A 12,755-nucleotide genomic window follows, 5' to 3' on the forward strand; every position below is an offset into this window, starting at 1 on the left:
TTGTAGATTAATTGGCTTGGTGTCATTGTAAATTGTCCCGAGAGTGTGTAGGATAGCATTAGGATGGTGATTGCTGGTCAGCATGGTTGGTGGCCTGAAGGGCCTGTTTCCGCGCTGTATCACAAAACTAAACTAAACTATTAATACTGTGTAAGACACCATTTGAGTTGGTTGTCAGAATATCTTCCTCCCCTCTTATGAAGGAATCTAGAAATAACATATTGCTCTATGTCTGTTATTTGCCAGATGGAATAAATTTTGAAGTTTAGTTTGGAGATACTGTGCGGAAACAGGCACATCAGCCCACCGAGTCCACACCGACCAGCGATCCCCGCACATTAACACTGACCTACACACACTTATTTTGCATCAAGCCAATTAACCTACAAACCTGTATGTCTTTGGAGTGTGGGAGGAAACCGACGCAGGTCACGGGGAAAACGTACAAACTCCGTTTAGATAGCACCCGTAGTTGGGATTAAACCGGGGTCTCTGGCAGCAACTCTACCGCTGCGCCACCGTGCCGCCCAGTGTCGACATTTTCTTGTGACTAGAAGCATAACAAAACAAAATGTAGTATAGAGACACAAGGAACCAGACGCTGGAATCATGAGCAAAACACAAAGTGCAAGATGAACTCGGCAGGTTAGGCAGCATCTGTGGAGGGAGTGGACAGGTGATGTTTCTATCCCGTCTTCAATCAGCGCCTATACATTGCTTCCGCCAAGCTGCCTGACCCGCTGAGTTCCACCAGCACTTTGTGTTTTGATATTTGTCTTATATTTAGCTTGGTGGATAAGTTCTATGGCCTCTTGGAACATTCTGGATTCTGGCAAGTAGAGCAATAAATATTTGACAGGAATATTTCTAAGACTAATAACTTTGGAAGGTGTTTACATGGATGCAGTATGTGAGATGATTTTTATAAGGTGCTCATCCATTAGTATACAAAATAAGAAATTGATGTGATCCCTTACTAATTCTCTTTGAATTTCAAGAGCTGAGAGAGAGAAAATCCGCAGTTACCAACTTTACGTGAGACTAGTTATCTGTTCTTCTTGGAACCTTGTATAGCCTTTACTATGTGTGTACTATCATCCTTTTAAGTATTGCCACAAATAAAATTATATATGTATTTTTTTTAAATCAAATGACTGTTCAAACTCTGCACCTCATTGCAGATTGCAAGACACCTGTATGGCATTTAGAATCATTATGTCATATGCAAGGAAGCAGGCCACCTTCAGGTTTGAAAGGGTTCAGAAAAGATTTTTACGAGGATGTTGCCAGGACTAGAGAGTATGAGCTATAGGGAGAGGTTGAGTAGGCTGGGTCTCTATTTCATGGAGCGCAGGAGGATATGGGGTGATCTTATAGAGGTGTATAAAATCATGATCGGGTACATGCACAGTCTCTTACCCAGAGTAGGGGAATCGAGGACCAGAGGACATAGGTTCAAGGTGAAGGGGAAAAGATTTAATAGGAATCCGAAGGGTAACTTTTTCACACAGAGGGTGGTGGGTGTATGGAACAAGCTGCCAGAGGAGGTAGGTGAGGCTGGGACTATCCCATCGTTTACGAAACAGTTGGACAGGTACATGGATAGGACAGGTTTGGAGGGATATGGACCAAGCGCACACAAGTGGGACTAGTGTAGCTGGGACATTGTTGGCCGGTGTGGGCGAGTTGGGCCGAAGAGCCTGTTTCCACACTGTATCACTCTATGACTCCATCCTCTATTCAGCCCAACCTGTCCATGCCGACCAGATTTTATAATTGGACTAGTACTATCTGCCCGTGTTTGGCTCATATCCCTCTAAACTTTCTCAGCCATATAGCAGTCCAAATGTCTTTTAAATATCACCATTGTACCCTTTTCTGCAGCTTCCTCTGGCAGCTCAGTCCACATTGTCACCGTCCTCTGTATTAAGGAATTTGTCTCCTGGGAAATCTTTTCCCTTCTCGCCTTCAAACTATGTCCTCTGGCTCTGGACTTATCTACCCTGGGGGGAAAAACCGTGAACATTGACTGATCGATGCCTTTCGTGATCTTACATACCTCTGTAAGATCACCCCTCAGCCTCCCATACTCCAGGGAAGAAAACTGCAGCCTCTGCTTCTCACTCCAGCCCTGGTGTCCTGGTGAAATCCTGGAGAATCTCTTTAGCAACCTCTCTAGTTCAATGACATCCTTCTTGTAGCTAGGTGACCACAAAATAAACCTGCGGCAGGAAAATATTTGCCTTGTATGTGCGTCCTCTCCATGTTTCACTCTGTGCAGTATAAAAAGAGTCCAATTTTCATTTTGTTAATGGAATGAAAATTGGTTCAATCGACACCATCAGAATATCACTTTGGTTTGAGGGTGAAAAATGGTCTTGTTGTGAGTGTATTCTTCCAATGAGGTGGGGTTAGAGAATAGGAACCAGTTATTATTTATGGGCGGCACAGTGGCGCAGCAGGTAGAGCTGCTGCCTCTCAGAGCCAGGGGCCCGGGTTCAACCTTGACCTCAAGTCCTGTCCGTGTGGAGTTTGTACGTTCTCCCTGTGACCATGTGGGTTTCCTCCAGGTGCTCCGGTTTCCTCCCACACTCCAAAGACGTGCGGGTTTGTAGGTTAATTGACCCTCTGTAAATTGCCCCCAGTGTGCAGGGAGTGGATGAGAAAGTGGGATAACATAGAATTAGTGTGAACAGGTGATTGATGGTCGGCATGGACTCGATGGGCCGAAAGGCCTGTTTCCATGCTGTATCTTTCAATTCAAATCAATTATTCAGATTTCATTTTAATGTCAAATATTCTACTGCCAAGAAGTGTTCTCATGTATGTGTTTAAAACTTTCAAATATGAAATTGTAATTCATTGTCAGCACAAAGGTACTAGACAATTAGTATCCCGACTAGCATTAGAAAAATTAGTCCCTGACCTGAAACATCACCTATACATGTTCTCCAGAGATGCTGCCTTACTTACTCCGGCACTTTGTGTCTTTCTTTGATTAGGATCACTTGTTGTGTACAGGCGTATATCAAATCAGAATATTTCTGGAAAAAAAATCTACAAGTCAAGTTGGGTCTGTGGTAAAAGAGAGAGTTTCAGGCAAAGCACAAAGTGCCGGAGGAACTCAGCGGGTCAGGCAGCGTCTGTGGAGGGAATGGACAGACGAGGTCTTGGGTCGGGACCCTTCTTCATTCATACTGACAGAAAGACTTTCAATTTGGTAACTTTTCATTGACATTGGTCTGATGAAAGGTCCTCAACCTGAAAGATGACCTCTGGTGTCTCACTGACTTGCCAATTTGCAGAATTTTCTGTTTGTTGTTTCTCAGGTCCAGCTTCTGTAGAACTTTGCTTTTGCAGGTTCATATGTACACCTTGTAACAAAAGATGTCTCACGCAAATGATTTGAATTTGCTTTTAGCTCAGATGGCTGCCATTCAAGATTCAGAAAGCATCGGAGAAGAAGGTCGATTTTGTAACTGTAAGATAGATATTAAATACTTTTATCTGCTTTTCCACCTGCGAATTTATATATTGTACTCATGAAGTCTAGTATTGAGACACGTACAATCAATATGCTAGTAACTGAATAAGACTATTCTGAAAACATGAGTTATGCACAGTGAACAAACCTGCTCCCGAATAGGTATCGAACCGCCTGCTGATCACAACTGGATCTTGATTAGATTATTTCCTTTAGAATGGGCCAACTTGGAATCCCAACAAAAATATTCATGCTTTTCAGACTATTCCAGATAGGGATGTAAAATTATGAGAGGCATAGATAGGATAGACAGTCAGAACCTTTTCCCCAGGGCAGAAATGTCAAATACCAGAGGGCATTGCTTTAGGGGAAGAGAGGCAAAGACCAACGGGGATGTGCGGGACAGGTTTTTAACACAGAGGGTGAGGTGAGTGCCTGGAACGTGCTGCCAGGGGTGGCGGTGGAGGCGGGTACGATAGTGGTGTCTAAGAGGCTTTTGGACAGGCACATGGACGTGGAGGGAATGGAGGGATGTGGATCACATACAGGCAGATGAGATTGGTTTGCCTTGGCATCATGTTTGGCACAGACATTGTGGGCCGAAGGGCCTGTTCTTGGGTGCTGTGCTGTTCTTTGTTCTGTTACAATGTCAAGCACCTCGGGAAGGGAGCTGATTACCAGTACTGATGGAGGGTTTCTCTCTCAACAACTCAACCTCCTTAGCATGCCCAGCTTGTATTTGTTTTTCGTAATTTGAGATTGTTAATATACTGTATCATGTCATAAATTCACTGCAAAATATTACACATCATTTATTTCTTTATAAAAATGGACAGTTTATTTCCCAGATAATGGCGGTTTTCATTGCTATTTTTGGAAGAGAGTAAACGTGATTCCAATAGGGATTTATCAGTTATTGGACTTACTTAAGCAATAGCAAAGCCTTCACGATATATATTTTTTGCTGTTTGTGTTCATTGGTGGGTTACTGCTCTTTCTGTTCAGCCCGGGAATAAAAAGCTTTTCCTCGCTTACATTCATCTATTTTTTTGGTTTGCATTTCATTTGAATGCTCCTCTTGTTGACAGGGTTTACACACCTTATGTGGAGCTGGAGACATCAGATCCCGCAGTGGCCTGGCTGTTCACATCTATACGTGCAACGCCTCCATGGAGAACAAGTATGTGGCTACTTTTAGAAAGAGCATATTCTGTTTACACCAAGTGTGTAATGTGTAGATAGGGTTTTGCTTTAAGGAAGAATATATTTGCCTGAGAGAGGTTTAAGATAGACACAAAATGCTGGAGTAACTCAGCGGGCCAGGCAGCATCTCTGGAGAGAATAGGTGACGTTTTGGGTCAAGACCCTTCTTCAGACTTCTGAAGAAGGGTCTCCAAAACCCAACCATTTATAGAGTGATTTATAGAGTGTGGAACTAGTCCCATCCTGCCTGCCCATATCCCTCTAAATCTGTCCTATGCAAGGACCTGTTTAATTGCTTCTCAAATGTTGGGATAGTCCCTGCCTCAACGACCTCCTCCGACAGATTCCTATTGTGACACGGTGGCAAAGCGTTAGAGCTACTGCCTTATAGCGCAAGGAACCCAGGTTCGATCCTGGCTACGGATGCTGTCTGTACGGAGTTTGTACGTTCTCCCCATGACCTGCGTGGGTTTTCCCAGGGATCTCCGGTTTCCTCCCACACTCCAAAGATGTACAGGTTTGTAGGTTAATTGGCTTGGTATAATTGTAAATTGTCCCTATTGTCTGTAGGATAGTGTTAGTGTGCGGGGATTGCTGGTCGGTGCGGACTTGGTAGGCCGAAAGACCTGTTTCCGCGCTGTATCTCTAAACTAAACTAACCAAAAACATTTTCCCCCCCTCACCATAAACCTATAACCTGTGCAGGTCCTGACCTGACATGACTTGCCAAAAGGCATCACCTCACAGTTGTGTGTTCCTTAGTGAAGACAGATCTGAAGTACCTGTTCAACTCATCTGCCATTTCCTTGTTACCCATAATAATTTCACCCGTGTCTGCCTTCAAGGGACCCACATTTGACTTTGCTACTCTTTTTCTCTTAACATATCTAAAGAAGCTTTTACTGTCCTTCTTTATATTCTTGGCCAGCTTCCCCTCGTACTTCATCTTTTCAGCCCGTATTGCCCGTTTTGTTACCTTCTGTTGTCTTATGAAAGTTTCCCAATCCTCTGGCTTCCGGCTACTCTTTGCTGTGTTATACATCTTTTCTTTTAGTTTTATTCCATCCCTAACTTCCCTTGTCAGCCACGGTTGCCTCTTACTCCCCTTAGAATCTTTCTTCCTTTTTGGAATGAATTGCAGAATAAAACTAATCATATTATGATCACTACCTCCAAGCGGTTCCTTTACCTCGAGTTCTCTTATCAAATCTGGTTCATTGGACAACACTAAATCCAGAATTGCCTTTTCTCTGGTAAGCTCCATTACAAGAATCCATCTTGGAGGCACTCTACAAACTCTCTTTCTTGGGGTCCAGAACCACCCTGATTTTCCCAGTCTACCTGCATATTGAAATCGCCCATCACCACAGTGGCATTACCTTTGTTACATGCCAGTTTTAACTCCTGCTGCATCTTACACCCTACATCCGGGCTACTATTTGGGGGTCTGTAGATAACACCAATAAGTGTCTTCTTGCCTTTACAATTCCTCAACTCAATCCACAGTGACTCTACCTCTTCATTCCCTATGTCATCCCTCGCAAGGGACTGAATTTCATCCCTCACCAGCAGAGCTACCCCACCTCCTCTGCCCACCTGCCTGTCCTTTCTATAGGGCGTATAACCCTGAATATTAAGTTCCCAGGCCCGATCCTCCTGCAGCCACGTCTCTGTAATCCCCATGATGTCATATCTACCAACCTCTAACTGAGCCTCAAGCTCATCTACTTTACTTCTTATACTTCGCGCATTCGTATACAGTACTTTTAATTCCTTACTCATCTCACCCTTCACATCGATCCCTATTCCACTTGGCCATACTCTCCTATCCCTTTGTGAGCTCTTTCCCGTTAATTCTGGGGTCATCAACTATCCCTTTACTCTCGTTCCCTTTAACTCCATCCTTGTCCATCCCATTTGACACCCCCCCCCCCCCTTATTTAGTTTAAACCCACCCATGTGGCAGTGGCAAACCTGCCTGCCAGAATGCTGGTCCCCCACCTGTTACGGTGCAATCCATCCCTTTTGTACAATTCCCCCTTTACCCCAAAACAGATCCCAGTGATCTAAGAATCTAAATCCTTGCCCCCTGCACCATTTCCTCAGCCACACATTCAGGTCATGTATCTCCCTGTTCCTGCTCTCGCCAGCACGAGGAACTGGAAGCAAACCGGAGATAACCACCCTAGAGGTCCTGCTTTTCAGCAATTTTCCGAGCTCTCTAAAGTCACGCTGCAGAATATTCATCCCCTTCTCTCCGACATCGTTTGTGCCAACATGCACTACCACTTCCGGCTGTTCGCCTTCGCCCGTGAGGATTTCCTGCACTGTCCGTGACATCCTGGATCCTGGCACCAGGGAGGCAGCACGCCATCCTCGAATCCCATCTGTTGCCGCAGGAACCCCTGTCCGTACCTCTCACAATGGAGTCTCCTACTACCACGAATATAATTCTAAGCTACGATAATCTTTTGTTACAGGAGCTTCTACAATTCAGATGGGGATTTCCTTCTTGGTAAGTGAAACTATGAAACGTAACTCATTTTCCCTTTTGTTCTACTTGAATAATGTGCTTACCTTGTGATCAAAAAATGATTACATAATATTTACAGAAACTTAATTTTAAAACCATGCATTTCATGAATTGGAACCTTCGGAGTCAGGAACCGTGGGAAAAAACTTGTTTTAGCAAGCAGAACTGTTCCAGGTGTACACTGGCCCTATCCCCGAACTCTACCTCCACTACATTAACGACTGCATCGGTGCTGCCTCCTGCACCCACGCAGAACTCACTGACTTCATTAACTTTACACTAATTTCCATCCTGCACTCAAATTCACTTGGACCATCTCCCACATCTCCCTACCGTTTCTAGATCTCACCGTCTCCATCACAGGAGACAGACTATTGACCGACATCTACTACAAACCCACTGACTCCCATAGCTATCTAGACTACACTTCTTCCCACCCTGCTTCCTGTAAAGACTCTATCCCCTACTCCCAATTCCTCCGTCTATGCCGCATCTGTGCCCAGGACGTGGTTTTCCATATCATGTCATCGGAGATGTCCTCAATCTTTAGGGAACGGGGGTTCCCTTCTTCCATTATAGATGAGGCTCTCACTAGGGTCTCATCTATATCCCGCAGCTCCGCTTTGCTCTCCCTTCCCCCATTCGTAACAAGGACACAGTCCCCCTTGTCCTCACCTTCCACCCCATCAGCCGTCACATACAACATATAATCCTCCAACATTTTCGCCACCTCCAACGGGATCCCACTACTGGCCACATCTTCCCATCTCCACCCCTTTCTGCTTTCCGCAGAGACTGTTCCCTCCGCAACTCCCATGTCCACTCGTCCCTTCACACCCAAACCACCCCCTCCCCAGGTACTTACCCCTGCAACCGCAGAGGATGCAACACCTTTACCTCCCCCCTCGACTCCATCCAAGGACCCAAACAGTCTTTCCAGGTGAGGCAGAGGTTCACCTGCACCTCCTCCAACCTCATCTACTGTTTCCACTGTTCCAGGTGTGGACTCCTGTATATCAGTGAGACCAACTGATCGTTTCGCTGACCACCTCCGCTCAGTCCGCCTAAACATACCTGATCTCCCAGTTGCTCAGCACTTTAACTCCCCCTCCCATTCCCACACTGACCTTTCTGTCCTGGGCCTCCTCCATTGTCAGAGTGAGGCCCAGCGCAAATTGGAGGAACAACACCTCATATTTCGCTTGGGCAGCTTACACCCCAGCGGTATGAACATTGACTTCTCTAACCGGATAGCCCTTGCTTTCCCCCTCTCTCCATCCCCTCCCCCTTCCCAGTTCTCCGACCAGCGTTACTGTGTCCGACTACATTTTATTTCCATTTACTTTATTATTACCTTCTCCCAACTAACAATAATCTATTCTACATTTTCCTTAATCTCCATTCCCTTGGTCCTGTTTTCACACCTTACCCTTCCTTATCTCTGTGTCTCCCTCGCCCCTGACATCAGTCTGAAGAAGTCTCGACCTGAAATATCACCTGTTCCTTCTCTCCAGAGATGCTCCCCTGTCTGTCCCGCTGAGTTACTCTGGCATTTATGTCTATCTCCAATTTAAACCAGCATCTGCAGTTCTTTCCTATACTTAATGAGATATAACTGTCAGACTATTCCAACATCAGGACTTAAAGATCAATATCTGAGCATAGAACAGAGGGCGTAGTGGTAGAGCTACTGCCTTACAATGCCAGAGATACAATTACACCAAGCCAATTGTACTCTGCACAGTACAGACTGCATTCTACACAGTAGTGTGGAAACAGGCCCTTAGACCCAACTCGCCCACACCGGCCAATAATGTCTCAACTACCCTAGTCCCACTTGCCTACGCTTGGTCCATAACCCTCCAAACCTGTCCTATCCATGTACCTGTCCAACTGTTTCTTAAATGATGGGATAGTCCCAGCCTCAACTACCTCTGACAGCTTGTTCCATACACCCACCACCCTTTGTGTGAAAAAGTTACCCCTCAGATTCCTATTAAATCTTTTCCCCCTCACCTTGAACCTATGTCCTCTAGTCCTCGATTCCCCTACTCTGGGTAAAAGACTCTGTGCATCTACCCGATCTATTCCTCTCATGATTTTATACACCTCTACAAGATCTCCCCTCATCCTCCTACGCTCCATGGAATAAAGACCCAGCCTACTCAACCTCTCCCTATAGCTCACACCCTCTAATCCTGGCAACATCCTCATAAATCTTTTCTGAACCCTTTCAAGCTTGGAGTTGAATAAAATATTAATTTACACACAAGGAACAGGTTTATGCTGGTTTACAGAAAAAGACTGGAGTAATTCAGTGGGTCTGGCAGCATCTCTGGAGATCATGGATAGATGACGTTTCGGGTCAGGACCTTTCTTCAAAAAATAATTTTCCAAAACTGATAAGGTATCAATCACAAGTTTTTTAAAAAAGATTTATGATTTTTTTCGTATTATTTGCAGTTCCTCAAAAAGGCAACCTGTTGATTACCACAGAATTTGGCAAGATGCTGGTTGAACCTTGCGAGATTTGTGTCATTCAGGTGAGCTGGAGAAAAGAATCTTTGTTTCAATATAGAGTCACAAGGAACTGCCGATGCTGGATTCTTCAGCAAAGCACAAGGTGCTGGAGGAACTCAGCGGGACAGGCATCCTTGAAACTTATTTGTATCATTTCAGGTGGGCCATATGTGGTGGCTGTTCTTGTGCTGGAAAGTTTAGTTTAGTTTAGTGATACAGCGCGGAAACAGGCCCTTCGGCCCACCGAGTCCGCACCTACCAGCGATCCCCGCACATTAACACAACCCTACACACACTAGGGACAATTATACATTTATACCAAGCCAATTAACCTACAAACCTGTACATCTTTGGAGTGCGGGAGGAAACCGAAGATCTTGGTGAAAACCCACGCAGGTCACGGGGAGAACATACAAACTCCGTACAGACAGCACCCGTAGTCAGGTTCGAACCCGGGTGTCTGGCGTTGTAAGGCAGTAGTTCTGTTCTATGTTAAGATATTGATCCTCTTCAATATGGCAAGCATACTACCATATTGTTGAGACAATATATCTTGTTGGGACAATTTAATTTTAATCCTATTACTGTGAGTTTGCCCAAATGGCCATTCCCTTCTTGCATTTGGATCACACAGAATTACCGATAAACTTTAAACAAATTGTTCACCTGCATGTAATTTGTGTATATCTAGAATAATCTATTTTTGGTTTGTTCTTTCAGCAAGGGATGCATTTCAGTGTGGAGGTTTTCGAGGAGACCAGAGGTTACATACTGGAGGTTTTTGGAAGCCATTTTGAGTTGCCTGATCTTGGCCCCATTGGTAAATATTGTGATCTGCTAAACATTTAGTTTTAGGATTTCCAGTGACGTTATGTTATGTATGTTGGATAATCACGGTAAACTGTTGATAATCCAGCACTCAGGGTTTAGAATAGGACTGGAATATATTGAGTGAATGCAGAGTCTTTTACCCACAGTCGAGGAATCAAGAACCAAAGGACATAGGTTTAAGGTGAGAGGGGAAAGATTTAACAGGAATCTGAGGGGCAACTTTTTCACAGGGTGGGTGGAACAGAGGAGATAGTTGAGGCAGGTACTACAACAACATTTAAAAGACATTTGGACAGGTACATGGATAGAAAAACTTTAGAGGGATATGGACCAAATGTTGGCAAATACTGTAGGTCTAGTGTAGAGAGGGAATGCTAGTTGACATGGATGAGTTGGGCCGAAGGGCCTGTTTCCATGCTGTATGACTCTATGATTGTGACTTCTGTGAACCTCTTCCACTCACTGGGCCCTCAGTTCACACATGCCCTCTCAACTTCCAAGATGCACAGAGTCTCTTGCCCAGACTAGGGGAATCGAGGACTGGAGGACATAGGTTCATGGTGAAGGGGAAAAGATTTAATAGGAACCTGAGGGGTAACAATAGGAACCTGAGGGGTAACAATAGGAACCTGAGGGGTAACAATAGACAATAGGTGCAGGAGTAGGCTATTCGGCCCTTCGAGCCAGCACCACCATTCAATGTGATCATGGCTGATCATTCTCAATCAGTACCCCATTCTGCCTTCTCCCCGTACCCCCTGACTCCGCTATCCTTAAGAGCTCTTTCTAGCTCTCTCTTGAATGCATTCGGAGAATTGGCCTCCACAACCTTTTCACACAAAGGGTGGTGGGTGTATGGAACAAGCTGCCAGAGGAGGTAGTTGAGGCAGGGACTATCCCAGCATTTAAGAAACAGTTAGACAGGTACATGGATAGGACAGGTTTGGAGGGATATGGACTAAACGCAGGCAGGTGGGGCTAGTGTAGCTGGAACATGTTGGCGTTGGGCCGAAGGGCCTGTATCCACACTGTATCACTCTATGACTCGATGACTATGCATCGGGATATTTATTATCACATTGTGTCGCATCTAAATCATGTATCTGTACACTGTGGATGGTTCGATTGCAATCATCTAGTTTTTCCGCTGTCTGATTAGCACGCATCAAAAGCTTTTTACTGTACCTCAATACACATGGCACTAAACTAAACAAAAAGTGAATAAGAGATTGGTGCAGTATTATAAGCGATGATATTCAATTGTCTGGAAAATCTGCCAATCTAGCCCCTCCACAATCCTGAGCAGAGGGGTTGTCAGTTCTGTTGTGTGTAATTACAATAGTACTTTGGTGCAAACCACTGCAGATGTGGGCATTCAAAGCAAACACAATTTGCAGGAATTGTGAACAGCACTAACCTCAGCAACTATGGTCTTGTCTGGACTGTGCTCCACAGACTGGGGTTATTCACTGTTATGGTGACCTGGTATGACAGTTATTAGTTTATTGTATTATTGATTATGTATTTGTGTATGAGTATGTGTGTTATTGCATTTATGAGCCCTTTAAGCTGCAGCAAGTAAGAATTATGCTGTTCCATTGCTGGTACATACTGTTAGACAATTAAACACACGGCTTGAATTGTTGGAGCCCCACACGGAAGGCTATAGTCATGGAACTTTACCTGAAAGCACCTGCACCACAGCGACCACATTGCTGGATGGTGACTTAGAACATAGAACAGCACATGAATAGGCCCTTCGGCCCACAACGTCTGTGCTGAACATGATGCCAAGCCCATCACGTATCTACCTGCAGATAACCCATATCCCCCCCATTCTCTGCATATCCATGTGCCTATCCAAAAGCCTCTTAAACACCACTATCGTATCTGCCTCCACCACCAGTGCGTTCCAGGCACCCACTATGCTCTGCGTAAAAAAGAACTTGCCCTGCACACCTCCTTTAAACTTTGCCCTTCTCACCTTAAACCTATACCCTCCAGTCTTTGAATTTTCCATCCTGGGAGAAAGACTTACCTGCCTACTTGCCCAAGCATAACCAACAACACAATTACAGAAACTCCCCAACAATTCAAAGCTTTGCATTTTAACCGGCACAAGTAAAGGACATTTGAAGTGTTTGAGGAAGTAAAGTTTATTTAAAAATCGGAAGAGATTTAGCA

General features: G+C 44.8%; 1 protein-coding gene across 2 annotated transcripts in view; it reads left to right on the forward strand.

Moving 5' to 3' along the window:
• hgd (homogentisate 1,2-dioxygenase) overlaps nt 1–12,755 on the forward strand; it is a 32,454-nt gene that overhangs the window by 6,814 nt on the left and 12,885 nt on the right. For both annotated transcript variants that reach the window (XM_078409097.1, XM_078409096.1), the window contains exons 5-9: nt 3,422–3,481; nt 4,573–4,664; nt 7,168–7,202; nt 9,684–9,763; nt 10,461–10,560. In XM_078409097.1, the coding sequence (XP_078265223.1) occupies nt 3,422–3,481; nt 4,573–4,664; nt 7,168–7,202; nt 9,684–9,763; nt 10,461–10,560 (367 nt within the window). The remainder of the gene's footprint in view (nt 1–3,421; nt 3,482–4,572; nt 4,665–7,167; nt 7,203–9,683; nt 9,764–10,460; nt 10,561–12,755) is intronic.

This window comes from Rhinoraja longicauda, chromosome 12 (genome assembly GCF_053455715.1).
Source record: "Rhinoraja longicauda isolate Sanriku21f chromosome 12, sRhiLon1.1, whole genome shotgun sequence".
Taxonomy (NCBI): Eukaryota; Metazoa; Chordata; class Chondrichthyes; order Rajiformes; family Arhynchobatidae; genus Rhinoraja; species Rhinoraja longicauda.